The sequence below is a fragment of the Ambystoma mexicanum genome, chromosome 2q (assembly GCF_040938575.1).
Source record: "Ambystoma mexicanum isolate Mex_15411 chromosome 2q, UKY_AmexF1_1, whole genome shotgun sequence".
NCBI lineage: Eukaryota > Metazoa > Chordata > Amphibia > Caudata > Ambystomatidae > Ambystoma > Ambystoma mexicanum.
Genome location: NC_090924.1, coordinates 1,096,749,578 through 1,096,765,398, shown reverse-complemented (window position 1 = coordinate 1,096,765,398; position 15,821 = coordinate 1,096,749,578). Strand labels below are relative to the sequence as shown.

At 48.0% G+C, this 15,821-nt stretch overlaps 1 protein-coding gene across 3 annotated transcripts in view; it reads left to right on the top strand.

Annotated features, from left to right (window-relative positions):
• CDK6 (cyclin dependent kinase 6) overlaps positions 1-15,821 on the top strand; it is an 896,150-nt gene that overhangs the window by 586,550 nt on the left and 293,779 nt on the right. For all 3 annotated transcript variants that reach the window (XM_069648455.1, XM_069648457.1, XM_069648456.1), the window contains exon 6: positions 1,317-1,367. In XM_069648455.1, the coding sequence (XP_069504556.1) occupies positions 1,317-1,367 (51 nt within the window). The remainder of the gene's footprint in view (positions 1-1,316; positions 1,368-15,821) is intronic.

The following is a 15,821-nucleotide window of genomic DNA, read 5'->3' as shown; positions in this document are numbered from 1 at the left end:
CCCCCACTGGAGCGTCCTTCCCATTTTCAGGTACTGTGTCCCGCCTGGCTTCCGTTGCGACAGATCGTTCGGGGTGACAGTAAATCCTCGACTTTCTAACCTGGGCTAGCCTGGGACCTGTTAACTAACTTTTCCTGACTTGATCTCAATCTTTTGTGAACTATCTACAAAGACTCTTTGGGCATAACCCCACTGTGTGATCTTGGACACATTTCGCTTGCTCTCTCTAAGAGCGGGCCTGGCATTTGAACTTCCTTACTATCCAGTAGACTTTGCCTAACCTGCCTCACTGTGGTTGAAAAGTATTGAAATTGGGTGTTTTCATAACTTTGCCTTTTCCCTCCCTTTTTCTATAACTTATTAGAGTGCCATCTTATGTTAAGCGCTCACCTCTGTCTGAAAATAAGTGGTGTTTCTCACTAAGACTTGTCTAATAAGTAATTAGAGTTGTATATATATATATTAGTGACTGTGTGTTGAATTTACTTACCTCTTTGTGTGCTAGTGTAATTTACAAGTGTGTCTTTAAATAAATAATTATATACTTTTAAACCAAAGCTCTGGTCAGTGTTTGCTTGTGCTACTGTATCTCTGTACCTATTGTGTATACTCTATATACTGCCTAACTCATCTTGAGAGAAGTCTGACTGCTCAGCCACAGCTACCAGGTAAATCTGGGTGGTACAGATTGCTACCAATTGGGTTTACTGCCAAACACCTGTAGTCCTAAATCTTTTGCAGTGGTCCCTAAGGGAACTGCACAGGTTTCTGCTTAACACCCCCACCTGAGGCAACAGGACTTAGACCCCTTTTCTATGGATGAGATGGGTCTCCACAGATTCGGTCTACCGACGCCACTAGCGTTAGAGGTCCTGTTGGTGCAACAGCCAATAAAATGCTAAGATTGAGAACAGCTGATCTCTAATTGTATTTTGACCAAGTTTACCCAACCTCTGCCAGTTCCGTAATATCTCAATTTAGTGTCATCCACTGGTGGAGTTTCAATCTTGAGCGGTTGGGCTGTATTCGGATGAGACATGCCCCCATGCAAATAGAGCCCTGCTCACTGTCTCTCTGCTGGTAGTGGGGGGGAGGCTCTGCACTGGTATGGAGCTTCTAGATGGCTACAGCCTGCACCTGACATCTGGCTTCTATGATGGTCGGGTTTTACAACATGGCGCTAACCCCACAAACAACCCAAACATATTAAATATGGGACATAGTGTAAATATTGTGTTACAATCGTACATTGTTAAATAGAAAACGATAACCACTTTAACAATTGCACAATTAACATTTTTCAATTTTATTTGTAGGCCACTATTTCAAGGGAATTCAGATGTTGATCAACTGGGAAAGATTTTTGAGTAAGTAATATATTAAGTGCTAAACATGTATTTTTAGTTGTGAAACTTAAAACTGGTTCAACCAAGTTGTGTGTATAAGTTATTTTCAAAAAGCAGCAACAACATTAATTATGCAATATAATAAAATAACCATCAATGATAAAAAGCTTTATGTTTGGGTAACTAAACTTTTTTTTAGCAAATGCATTGTTGATTTGCATAGAAGGTGGGAAAAGACTATAGTAAAGGTCCCTATAGGGAGTTTGTCTTATAAACCAACAATCTCTCTTTCGAGGGGATTGGGTCCTCCGACGTATTCCATATCTATGACAGTAAACACCACAGCTGTGCCATCCCATCGAAAGAGCGTTACCAGGTAAGAGAGTAACTTGTTCTTCTGGAGACAAAGTGGGACACGCTAAAGGTTTAATTCAGGTTTCATTCAGGTATCACCTGTGGTGACTCCATAACAAGCCTGAAAAGCTGATTGCTAGGAAATTGAGCACCAACTCTCATGAACATGCATCATATAGTCCCATTTTCCTCAAGGCTGTCTGATCAGAAATGTGTAATACAACCCAGTGAAAACACGAACCAAGGAGGGCCAAACCTACAGAGACACCTACAAATAAAGCTTTTGTTCAGTCTTGGGGAGTCCTCTTTTATATTGAGAAAAAGGTATTTGTTGAAGCGTTTTGAGGATGCCCTTTCATACATTTTCCTAGTCATGTGGGGTTGTGGTGACTAGCCCCAGTCTGACACTGTGGCCGTGTGATGTTATGGGCATGGAATGTAAAAGAAAAGCAAATTGAGCAAAGGCATCAGGAGACTGAACTTTGGTGTCATTTATTAGACATAGCTTATATTTATATTTGGCATCTGCTACCAGGTCATGGGGCCCACATTCATTTAATTTAGAGCAGTACCACACCTAGTTAAAGGCAGATCCGCATGTTGAAGATTTGTACTCAAGAAGTCTGGTGCCAGGATTGAAAACGTTACTTTGTTCTGCCATGTGGACAAACGACAATGAGCATTTGGTGTCATTCGTGATTCCTGCTCCTTTCTCGATGAATCATTAGTGGGTTTGAAGGTACAACATGTGCTCCCTATTTTTTGGCAAACACCCTCCCTCCATGGCTGTCAGGAGGTCGATGGTTTGCCTGTTTTGAAGAGCCATAAGCCTCCAAGCCTGCAGTTCTTCTTTTGTAGCACTGAAAGCTGATTTGGAAGAATTGATAAACAGTAAAAGCTCATAGGGAGTGACCTGGAGCCACTGTACATTTGCAAGAGCTTGAACAACAGGGGAAAAAAGAGATGAAAAGAACATCTCAGTTGTACTGAACAGTCTGTACCATTAAGGAATGTTCATAAGGGCTTCCGTAGATGCTGTGTATAAATAATTCGACCTCTTAGTCCGATTCAACAATTCCTCTTCCTCACATTTAGACAAAGTCAATGAATCTACGTTTTCGATGAAACAAGGTAAACAAGGCTCACAGGGGAGAACATGGGCAGAGGCGTGGCTTTAGGCATCAGGCTGGCATATGTAGAGAAGCCCCTCAACGCTCACACCAGAAACAATACAACCCACTAGGGACAAAGGCCCAGCACACCTCTTTTAAGGAGAACAAGTTTTGTTCTCATAAAACAAGTACTCGTTAGCAAAGAACTCTGCTGCCACACAGTGCTCTAGCAAAATCAGCACAAACATTGGGTTTTAAAGGGAAAAAGCATCACAGCTGAGTACATCACGTAGGTTACAAATCCACATAGCTGGTTTGTGCAACCCCATACATGGGCTCCTTGCTCCATAGGGGATGCCAGGCCATTGTTGCCAGCTTTGCATGTCCTTCTTTTCCACGTGAGATCCTTTTTCGTACATCATCAAATGCCAGGCTCCTAATGGCCAATTATAAAAACAATTCAGCACATCTCCTATCTATGGCCTAATGTGCACCTGGTACGGCAGACATGGGTGCAAATGCTACTTTCAAAGTCACAATAACTCTAAACCCCTGCTCGATCCCATACGTGCTGGCGCTGTTCCAGTTCTTCCCACTCAAGCTTAAATTTGTTATTTTCCCTCACTGGCACCTCACAGCACAAATCACAATTGCCTCAGGTAGGGTGAACTCTCCTTACTGCTATGCTCTTCGTCATGGATTAGCACACAAACTGTTTTATGATCGGTGATCTGGGATTGACCGTTACACTGGAATGCTGGGTTCTTGGGATGGGTTATCTGGGCACTATTACTTAAGGTTTGGACTGGTGAAGGTCGGAGGCTCATGCTCTCCTTCTCATGGGTTAGCTTTTCCCAAGGAGCTCCCTGCCCCCTCATGGACTTGCAGGGTGCATTTCTTCTGAGATACAAAAGCTAGCAGTATGAAACAATGGAAGGTTTGAGTCTCCACGGGTTTGGTCTTTGTCACTGCTGCCTAGATTACAATCCAACCCTTTGTGCACACTTGTATTTCCTTATTCTGGGTCTGGACCTGCTGCCCTAGCTGCAGTGTGGTGCTAGGCCTTGATTTCATATGGCTGCTATTTTCTAAGATGGCGTCCCACTCCCAGCACAATCAATATGAAAGCCTATAATAAGCTGGCCAAGGGGCTGTTTCTATTGACACCCCACATTCCCTCTATGGCCTTCCAGAGTTCCTACATCAGACTCTTATGTCTCCGCCTCATGCAAAACCTTTTGGGGGCCTGGGACGATTGTCACCGCTCCCCAACAATTCCCCCTTTTTGTTAAATCTAAATGAACAAACTCCCATGCCACCGTCCTCTTCTCCTCTTCCTCTATGCTTTCCCTCTCCAATCTCTCAGCTTCCTTGTACGGCCGTGTCCCCTTCTTTGGCACCCATGCTTTGCATACTGTTGGAAAACTCTCTCCTGCTTGGGCCTACTGCTCTGGGGTACACGTCATATAAATGCATCCCCTGTCTCCTGCAAGATCTACCCAGTGCTCGTCATAGTTTTCGGGGTCTTGTGAGGGAATAGTGACAGTGCCTGGGGGGTGATGCCGCTGCTCTAATGTGACCCTGCAGGGTATGTTGGAGTCATCGATTTGTACCTGGCTGTCTTGTGTACCGCGAGGAGCGCTATGTGCCCTAATTGAAACCATCACCATTGCACTGCTAGGCATGGCTTTGGCGCAGCATCAAAGCCCCATTCGACATTTGCAGAATATCACCAACATGACCACCATCATTGGTACCAGTATCTTCATGATCGCCCCCATCGACGATGGTGCCCATGAGAAAAGGTAATCGAACTAGTCACTTATCTGGATGCCGGCTTATGTTTGCCTTGGGAGCCGAGGGTGTGCAGGGCATCTATTATGTGTATAAGGGACCCCTTGTCAGAATAGTTTGGGTACGTATGTACGTACAGCATGAATCCCTGATTTATTTGTAGACCGCACCTTCCATCGTGGTAAGCAAATCCAACACAAAGCGATTCTGCAACGTCATCCACCGGATCATCCACCGGATCGCCTGCATCTCCATATTTATGGATTTGTATCCCTGCTCTGTCATTTTCGAACTGTATCACCTTCCAGCGGTTGATCTGAAGCCACTTGGCATTGGCAGCTGCTTGCACTCCTGGCAGTAACAGTGATGTGAAAAAAGTCTCTTCCTTGCTATACAGACTGTACTGGCCTGGTATTTCCTTGAGCAGCTGTGATGAGTCTTGAGAGAGATAATTGGTTCTTCTTTTTCTCTGCCACTTTTCTTTCTTTTCCCTCTCCGGCAGGATACGAAATATGGGCTGCTGCAGCAGAGCTGTGGTAGGGACATTAATCACAGGTGCTGTTGTTGGGTCCCACTATCAAGTGCTCTTCAGGGACCACGAGGAGAGCGGAATGCAATGAGGCCAGCAACAGGTGCCCCTCCATAGTGGCGGGAGGTGCAGAAATGCCTGCTGCCCGCAAATCCAATAATTGTCTGTTGAAGTCTGGGATGAATAATCTCTTGTTGCTGTTGGCCCGTACAAAAGCACTGTTCATATTCTTCTGCCTTCTGTGCTTTCACTGGTTTTTCTAATACCTCAATCCATGTGAGTTTTGCCACATGCTCATTCCAACAGTCTCTGCATACAGTGTTGACCCTCTGCACTACTACTTCTCCGGATCCTACGAGGCCTCCTGCCATGCAGCTCATTATAGTTTCTTGCCATTTGTCTGCCTCAAATTTGACACCTTCCAACCTCATGTATGGCCTCTGTAAACACTGTGGGCTCTTGGAATTCCGGGACCATTGTTGTTTGTCGGGATCCAATAGGGTGAGTTGTATGCTGCATGCCACAAAGGTTTTTCCCAGTCTACATAGATCAAACATTTAGTTTTCAAGAATGGAACCTCTTGCAGCATTAATATCTTGGGGGGGGGGCCCGATGTGCAGTATCAAGGAACAAATGTAACAGCTGCCATTAACCCTCTTTTTCCACACTATGCTCTTTCTACCAGCTATTGCTCAATTTAGGGTGGTGCACATCTTCTATCACATCCAAACCTAATCATCTTACTTATTGCTTTTTGCTTTTCGATTAAAACGTTTGAATTTACTTGCATTTGCAATTATATCACAAAATATATTCGGGAATAATAATGACATGGCAAGCATAGTAAGGTTCATCATGGTGATCCTTGCAGGGCTGTGTGTGCATACTGAACAACGCCAGGGGCAAACGATGCTCCCAATTCTTCTTCAGTGTTGTGCACAACTTCGAGAGTTTGCTCTTTAGCAGTCTGTTTATCCATTTCTACGACCCCATTGGCCTGGGGGGTGGTAAATTGTGCACCATCAGATGCTTTATGGGCAATAATGCATTCACTTCCTAGAAGAGCTAATTTAAGAAATGGATGTTATTTTCAGACCGCAGGTCATTACAAACACCCCAACGAGGCAACACCTGCCACACAATACTGCTCTAAAATGGTGAACACTGCATGCTCCACATAGTGTCATGGAGCACCCCATGCTAATAGTGGAGCTTTTCTCAATCGCGAATGCAGCAACAGCAAGGGCCTGCTCGCAAAGGGAACTGGCCCTGCATCACTGAATATAACACCCCGCTGTAATAGGTCATTGGCTTGTGGCCCATTGAGCTTTTTTGGGTGAGTACTGCTGTCATCATCTGGCCAGTGAAATGGGGGAACAAGCAAAACCCTTGTGTGTAGTCAGGTATTGCTAAAACTGGAGCAGTAGAGATGACCTCTTTCAATTCATTAAAACTAGTCCTTTTTTCTTCTGTCCAGACAGTCTTGTTATCAGTTTTTTGTGCTTCCTTAAGAGCTTGCAACAAGGGCTTGGTGTACTAGTGAGTACCCTTGAATCTGAAGCTTCCTTTTATCCCGTTTTCTAATGTGGGTGTCCTGATAAATGACTTTTTCACCGGAGTGTTCAAACCCTGCACATTGTGCATGAGGATCTTATGGGCCATTGCTACACCACCTCCCCCCACCCTTCCACCACTGTACCACCAACTGCACCTCCCCCTGACCCAAGCCTTCACCCCTCTGGAGGTTCCTCCCGCAACCCCCTGTCTCCCCTTCCCAACACCCCCGCCAACCAAACAACCAACATATCTACCCACACTCTACCCCCCCTATCCCCGCTGCCCCTCCAATGCCTGAGGAGGGACAGATTTTCTAAGGATGCTTTGACGTAGAGTCCACAGCTTTTGACCCTCCAACTCTCCCAGAGACCCTCTAAAGGAGTATGCTAAAACATCATCCCTGGATTCCTGATGGTGCCCACTGTGTGGTGGTCCCCACTGTGCTGCCCCCATAACTGCATCGCACTCGTGCTCTCGAGCCACCTACAAAAAGAAAGTCATGCCCGCTACGGGGCTGTCCCAACCCAGGCCATCAGGCCCTTGTCATAGACCAACGTTACGCCAAAAATCTTTCCAGTAGCTATGACTCACTACATCCACTTCTTTGACACTTTGATTCTCCAATCCCAGGGCTTCCTGCCGGTCTGAATTGTATTCCTGATCTATTCATGACTCCTGCTGATTTTTATTTGACATTTTTCTGAGCCAAGAATCAAACTACGAGGCCTATCGCTCTTATTTTTTGGAACTTGCTTTGAGCCAAATCCTGAAATACACGCACCTGTGCTCCATTGATCTTCGAGTGTAGGAGGTCTGGACCCTGGTACATTCCGTTGTGGCCCCACTCTGTGTATCCTATTCAAATGGACCATTACTTCTTGATCTCCATCTAGGAGGACTGCAAACAGTTGTTGCAACCCACCCTTTAATTGTTTATCTTCTGCAGTCTTTGCCAGGTTCTTAATTCGGATATTGGATCTCCTAGATCTGTTACCAAAGTCCTCACATTGCAGTCCCAGACTGTGGGAAAGGAGGGAGATAGTTCTAGGAGCTCATCACTTTCTTTTGTATCGTCCTCCACCTCCTCAAGGGCCTTTTCAGCTAAGTCAATTTTCTCCTCCAGCTTTGCTACGTCCACTCTTAGCTCCTGTAGTGACTGCTTCAGTTCTTTTTTCAACTGCGTAGATTTGGACTGAAAATTCAACATAAATTGATTCTGAAAGTCCTTGAATCATTGCTGTAAGTCCTCTTTGCGAACCGCCATACTTGAGTACTTCGGGTCACTCTGCCTCGCTGTGCGGGGGACAGATCAGGGTTGGCATGCCTCCACTTTGTATTTGTCCCATGTATTGTTGTAGTGACATTCTACTCCTCTGTTGGGGGTAGAGTATACCTCTGCTTCCATTGCCGCTACTGTGCCCTTGCTGGACGGGGCTTTGCCTTCCCCCACCTCCTCTCCCTCTACGCTGCTATCCCCTCTTGTACTTTACCTTCAGGGGTTAATTTCCCCCTTAGGTGTGCCTTGGTCATGAGGGCTGTGGTGATGTATCCTTACCTCCAACCGCTGCTTCTGTGTCAGACCACTTCTCAGCTGCTGCACCCACCTACTAGTGAGGCATCCAGCAGATACTATTGGCCTCGCCCATGTCACCAGGTCTTTCGCAGGCAAGTAACTGGGTGCCCAGTATCCCCCTCCACTTGTTTGCCTGCTGAACTCTGTCTTCCCTGCCTGGGGTTGTCTGCCTTGCACAACCGCCAGCGCTGCTGCTGTCTTGCCACTGAGGTCCATCCCTGTTACGCTCTTTGCCTCCTTCCTGTCAGCAGCTCTGTTGTGGGGGTGCAGCCTCCCGATTCACTGCTTACCTTCCCTCACGGCTCAGTGGCCTGCTCTGCTGTTTGCCGTCCATTGCGAAAGCTGCAAGCGGACCGGCCGCCCATCCCCTTCACCAGCGAGTCGCTGTTCCTGCTTGGGCAGAGTTCACAACTCCAAAAAAGCTTGAAAGCATTGTTGCGGTATGCGATCAGGTGCGTTTGCTTCTCTGACAGCTACTGTTGCGGCCTGGTGGGGGAAGCAGCTCTCCTACCCACGTCTGTCCCTGCCACCTTTGGGTTGGCTGTTAGCCCGGCCTATTGCAGGGCTTTGATGATCCTGTATAGATGGGCCATATGTTCCTCCCAGGTTTTACTATGGATGATATCATCCAAATAGGCCCTACAGAAACTAGAGTAAGGTCTTAGTACTTGGTATATTAGCCTTTGGAGGGTTGCTGGCGCACCATGAAGGCCAAATGCAAGTACCTTAAATTGAAATAGTAGACCCTCCTGCACACAAAGTGCACCACACTTAAACCTTGTTTGTTCCAGGATTGCAGTTTTTATTTGGCACATACAATTTTTAACAGGTTGCCCTATTTGGTTAGCAGGAGGATCTACTAATTTACTATTCATATAGAGGCGGGGTCTTGGACCTCTATCTTTCCAGCAAGTGCGACAGAGGTACAAGCACAATCTAACTCTATGCAGCAAGGTTGCAGAGTGTTAAAAATGTGGCTTCAAATACCCCTCATCTTTTCAGTTTTAAATTGAAATAGTCCTCTAGGGTTGGAGAATGCATTCTTTTCCTTGTCTTCTGGGTTCAGAGGGACCTGCCAATAGCCTTTGGTGAGATCAATCATGGAAATATAAACGGCTGTGCCCAGTTGATCAATCAGGTGTGAAGGCATCATTGAGAGGACACAGACAACAGTGATAAGGTTTTGGCTATAAACGTATATTAATAAGTAAAATAAGGCTTGTTAGGCAGAAACCTGTGCAGTTCCCTTAGGGAACACTGCAAAAGATTTAAGACTACAGGTGTTGGCAGTAAACCCACTTGGTAGCAGTCTGTACCACCCAGATTTACCTGGTATCTGTGGCTGAGCAGTCAGACTTCCCTCAAGAAGAGGTAGACAGTATTCAAAGTATACACAATAGACACTCAGATACAATAATACAAGCAAACACTGACCAGAGCTTTGGTATCAAAGTTTCTGATGTTTGTTAATCTGCTTAGAATCACATGCTGTGCATAGGTCCGACATCCAGTGGTCACTGCGGAGTATTGCATTTTGTTTTTCGTAGTCGAAAAGGGACGTCGACAAGGCGTGTCTGAAATACTATCCCTATAGTGACGTGCGGTGTACCCACAATCCCTCACGCGTCGAGGTCCCTCAGATTGTTTTTTTCCGCCCAGCTACTGGTCGCCTTTACACAGAGCTCCTCGAGAGACATTGCAGATTTCATCTCCTTGACCTTTGGTCGTTTTCCTATTTAATTATAACACATCGATCCCTCCCTCGACGCAGTTGTGAAGCTGTCTCCGCCGAGCAAGATCTTCGACGGAGGGGACGAGCGGAGGAGATCCTTCGGCGTTGCCGAACACGTGGCCTGGCCTCGCAGGCCAAACACAGTAGGGAGAGTGGGGTCGTGGGACATCTCTGGTTCTTTTCTGAGAATGCCTTTCCTTTTCCCCTTCCTTTCCCTTGGGGTCGTTATCACGATTTATTGCCTCGGCTATGGAGAGGACACCCTTTAGGTTTTGCCTGCTTTGCAAGGGCAAGTTTACTTGGAAGGACAAGCATTCACGGTGTAACCGCTGCTTGCCCCTCGATCACAAAGAGGAGGGTTGCACGGCTTGTCGGCTTCTTAAGCCAAAGACTCTAAAAGACCGTAGGGTCAAGAGGTGGGCGGCCTACGCTATGTCGAAGGCCGATTCTTCACCCGCCGCTGCTACCACCGACAGTGACGAGGAACGTGATAACACAACCTCCGCTACGGAAGTCGCACACCCCTCTAAAGAGGGCTCGCGCTCTTCGTCGTCTGTCCCCAGCCCCGACGGGCTCGGCTCATGCCCTGCTTATGGGGATGAACACTCCGGCGACACTGACGCACACAATACCACACATAAGCACACAACCCATGGCTCTTCTTCGTCGAAGACGAAGAAAGCATCAGTGCCCAAGGAGACGCAGGTTCCACCGGCGGCCTCCTCGGACCGTTCAGGTTCGAAGCCCCTCTCGCAACCGCAGCCGCGACCAGCGACTGGGCTTTCTGCAAATAAGGGCGCCACCCCCAAACCATCGGCCGGTGCGCACCAGCAGAGAGCGCACGCCGCCGTAGAACGATCGACACCCGTAACGTCGAAACGACAGCCCTCCGCTGACAAACGAGTCACAGAGAGCTTGGCGAGGATCGTTGTAGCCGACGCCCAGAAACGTACGCGGAAAGACACGTGGAGCGTTACGCAAAGGTCGAAAGACACGCCGAAAAAGCCCGAAGAAAGACAGGGACTACCCCCTTCAGTCGGGGGGACCCCCAGCACACGGAAGTCTTTTCGGAAGGCGACGGGACACTTTCCTCGACGTTGTGGGAGAGGTCGAGCCGTTTTCAGCTAGATGACACTAATTTTCCCCCGCTAGACCGCTCAGGGGTACCCCATGAAACCATGGAAAGGCTCCATCTCTGCATGGAGAGGTTTATGAAGACCCAGAACCCTCCTACTCTCAAGAGAACAAGAGAGGGGCCTCAGGAGGACCCCAGGGCCAAATATCCGAGACTATTCAATCCCCAGCAGGACACAGCCTCAGATTTCCATACTGTGTATGACCTCACTGGTGAGGAACAATACTTGGAGGAGGAGGATAAATTTGTGGACGATGAAGAGGGACAGAACCAGGAGGAAGGTCTGGAAGACAGCCCAGACATGGTAGGAGAAGGCTTCTGAGAAAATCCAGAAGAAGGACCTTCTCATCCCTGGCAATCCCCATCAGTATATTCGGACACTGATGTCCCGAACCTAAATCCTCCTGACAATTCACCTGTTAGAAACACGTCTCCCATTGACGATCAGCCCACATTTAATGCCCTGTTGCGCAGAGCAGCAGCACATTTCGAACTGGACACTGGGGAGATCTCTCCTGAAATAGACTTTGTGGAAAGAGTAATTAAGGAGAAACCCCCGGTCAGCCAGACCATTCCCCTCCTCGCTTCAGTGAAGAGAAGAATCATCCCTTCGCTATCCACACCCGCACTAATCAGAGGAGTTAATCCAAGAATTGAAAAACTTTTCACTCCTTCACCCTCAGATCTGCTGTACATCAGGGGCATTCCATTCCGGATTCTCTTGTATTAACTAATACAAGGAAGAGGGCAGGGGTGCGGCTGTCCACCAGAGAGGCACCACCTGACAAGGAGGGCAAGAGGTTATATGCCCTTGCAAAGAGAGTCACATCCTCGGCTGCCTTTTCGGCAAGAATTGCGAACAACAATTCTTTGCTAGCTAGGTACGCGGACGCGCAGTGGGCCAAACTGCGTAAAGACACCGAAGAAGCGCCGGAACCACTACGTACACGCCTGCTATCAACTATTGGCGAAGGAACCCAGGTCAACCAGAGTATTGTAAAGAACTCTCTGGATGCTGCAGAGACAGCGGGACGTTCCCTGGTTCAGGGAATACTCCTAAAACGCCATATATGGCTGCGCAACTCAGGGTTCAAACCGGAGACACAGGCGTCATTAATAAATAAACCTGTTGAAGACTCAAACCTCTTCGGGAAAGCGGTGGATGAGGCTCTGGAGATGGCTAAAAAAGAGTTCGATACTATCAAAACTCTTGACCAGATCTCTAAGCCCACTACCAGACGCGGCTATGGCAACAAACGCTTTTTTCGTGGCCAACGCCAACAGCAGAATCAGCAGCAACAGTACCCTGCCACCAATTACCAGACCAATAGTGGGCAGTACAGCCAAAGAGGCCAGCGCCGGGGCAAAGGGAGAGGTCGGGGGTCCACCCCCAGAGGCTCCCAAGCCCCCAACAACACCAAGTGACGCGAAGATTCGCGTCCCCTCCCATGCAACACCGGTCGGGGGCCGGATAACATCCTTTCTTCCAGCATGGGAGGGAATAACGTCAGACCGCTGGGTACTTTCCACCGTAGCCCACGGATACTGCATCGAATTCAACAGTTCCCCAACATACAGACCCCCGAGGGGACGACGCATGACACCGGAACACCTTGCCATCCTTCTCCAAGAAGTACAACAACTGCTGGAAAAAGGAGCCATAGAGGTCGTGCCTCTATCTCAGGTAACGGAAGGTATTTATTCAGTGTACTTCCTTGTACCCAAAAAGGATCTAACCATGCGCCCTGTATTAGATCTGCGCCCAGCTAACAAGTTTATCAAACCCCAGAAGTTTCGTATGGTGACCTTACAGGAAGTGATCCCACTGCTATCACAGGGAGATTACATGACAACATTGGACATGAAAGATGCATACTTTCATATTTTAATGTTACCAGCGCACAGAAGATACCTCAGGTTCATGATAGAGGGCAAACACTACCAGTTCAGAGTGCTACCCTTCGGCATAGCATCAGCACCAAGGGTATTCACGAAGGTACTGGCAGTGGCAGCGGCCCACCTGCGCAGGTTGTCCATCCCAGTTTACCCTTACCTCGACGACTGGCTCATAACAGGGGATTCTTACGAAACATGCTTCTCCAATACCCAAAAGACTGTAGACCTTTTGTTCCAGTTTGGCTTCTCCATCAACGAAAAGAAGTCCAGCCTAGACCCCAGCCAAATCAAACAATTCCTAGGGGCTCTAATTCAAACAAAGGACGGCCTCGTCTTCCCCTCCAACGAGAGGGTCCAAAACATGCTGTTTCAGATCCCTCAATATGTGACCGGTCGAGAGGTGACGGTACGCAAAGCAATGCGCTTGCTAGGCATGATGGCGTTGTGTATTTATTTGGTACCTCACGCGGCCTGCGCATGCGCCCTATGCAAGAGTGGCTCAACAGCCAGTGGTGTCAGGCCAGCGGACTATGGGACGATCTAGTGGTGGTCTCGCAGGCCTTGATTCTCTCGCTACGGTGGTGGACAAAGGAAAACCTGGAAAGAGGGAAACCCTCTGCCACACCCGCGGCGGAAGCCACTCTGACCACAGACGCATCCCTCACAGGATGGGGGGCTCACCTATCCCATCAGACTGCTCACGGAGTGTGGACTCCGAACGTAGCATCCAAACACATAAATCTACTGGAGCTACTAGCTGTGTTCAAGGTGCTAAAAGCCTTCCAGGAACACCTACAAGGCAAGACTGTGTTGGTCCTTACAGACAGCACCACAGCCATGTACTACATCAACAAGCAGGGGGGCACCCACTCTCCAGGACTGTCCAAACTGGCCCAAAATATATGGAAGTGGGCTCCCAACCAAAACATGTTCCTACTGTCACAACATGTACCAGGGGAACTCAATCTGCTGGCAGACAAACTCAGCAGAGATTTCCCCCTGCCCGAAGAGTACGAATGGCGACTGCACGAAGACATCGTCTTCGACGTCTTCACACAATGGGGATTCCCAGAAATAGACCTATTCGCAACCCTGGAGAACTCACAATGCCTAAGTTACGCCTCCAGGTACCCCCAGAACCAATCCAAGGGGAACGGTCTGTCGATGCAATGGTCAGGGAAATTTGTTTACGCTTTTCCCCCGACTCCCCTTCTCAACAAGGTGGTGCACAAGATGCACCAGGAACAAGTGACCATGATACTGGTGGCCCCAATGTGGGCCCGACAGCCATGGTTCGCTCACTTGATGGAGATGTCTCTATCTCCCCCAGTGAAACTCCCCTGCCCGTACAACATGCTGTCACAAGACAAGGGCAGGACTCTGCATCCATGCCCCCAGAACATGAACTTAGCAGCTTGGCTCCTGAGATCATAGAATTCGGACATCTACAGCTCCCGCAGAGATGCATGGACATCCTCAGGGAAGCCAGAAAACCTAACACTCGCCACTGCTATTCTAGCAAGTGGAAGAGATTTGTCATCTGGTGCAGAGGAAAAAGCATCAACCCGATTGACTGCTCTCCCACACATATTGTTCTATACCTGACCCACTTATTGGATTCAGGTCTAGTGTTCAATTCCATTAAAGTCCACCTAGCGGCACTTTCTGCATACACCACTTCCCAACTCAAGGTGTTGTGGTGGAAGATCCCTGTTATAAAGGCCTTCATGGAGGGAATAAAGAGAATACACCCCCCAATAGCTGACCCAGCTCCCGGATGGGACCTTAACGTGGTACTTACCAGACTCATGGGCTCACCTTTCAAACCCATGCACAAAGCATCTCTTAAAGACCTCACTCTTAAGACTGCTTTTTTAATAGCTATCACCTCCATCAGGAGAGTAAGTGAACTACAGGCTCTTTCTGTTCTAGACCCCTTCGTTACAGAGTTCACAGAGATAAGGTGGTTCTACGCACGCACCCAAGGTTTGCTCCGAAATTCAACTGGAAATTCCACGTAAACCAGTCTATAGAACTGCCAACGTTCTTTCAAAATCCTTCCAACTTGGGAGAAAAAACTCTGCACACACTAGATGTGCGCAGAGCGGTCATGTTCTACATGGAAAGAACCAGACCACTGAGGAAGACTAATCAGTTCTTCGTCTCGTTGGCAGCAGGAAGAGAAGGGGATGCAGTTTCAAAGTCCACTATTTCTAGATGGATTGTTCAATGCATCACTCTCTGCTATACTCTTGCTAAGAGAGAACTGCCCTTTAAGCCAAGAGCACACTCTACTCGAGGCACGGGGGCGTCCATAGCATTCATTGCAAATGTTCCCCTTGAGTCCATCTGCAAAGCGGCTACCTGGAGTTCTGTGCACACCTTTACAAAACACTACTGTCTAGATGCACACTCCAGATCTGACTCCCAGGTGGGACAGGCAGTATTAAGACATCTTTTCTCTACTGTTCCTTCTCATAATCCACCGCCAACTCCGGGTACTGCTCGCTAGTCTATGCACAGCATGTGATTCTAAGCAGATTAACAAACATCAGAAGACAATGCATTACTTAGCGTAAAAGCATTTCTGATGGTTGTATCTGCTTAGATTCACATGCGCCCACCCTTCCTCCCCGCTCGGATGGAAGGAACATAGACTTCCTTTTATATCTCTCTTTTCTGTACTCACTCGCGTCTAGAAGGCTCCCTCAGGGCAGAAAAATACAAACAGAGGGACCTCGACGCGTGAGGGATTGTGGGTACAACGCACGTCACTATAGGGATAGTATTTCA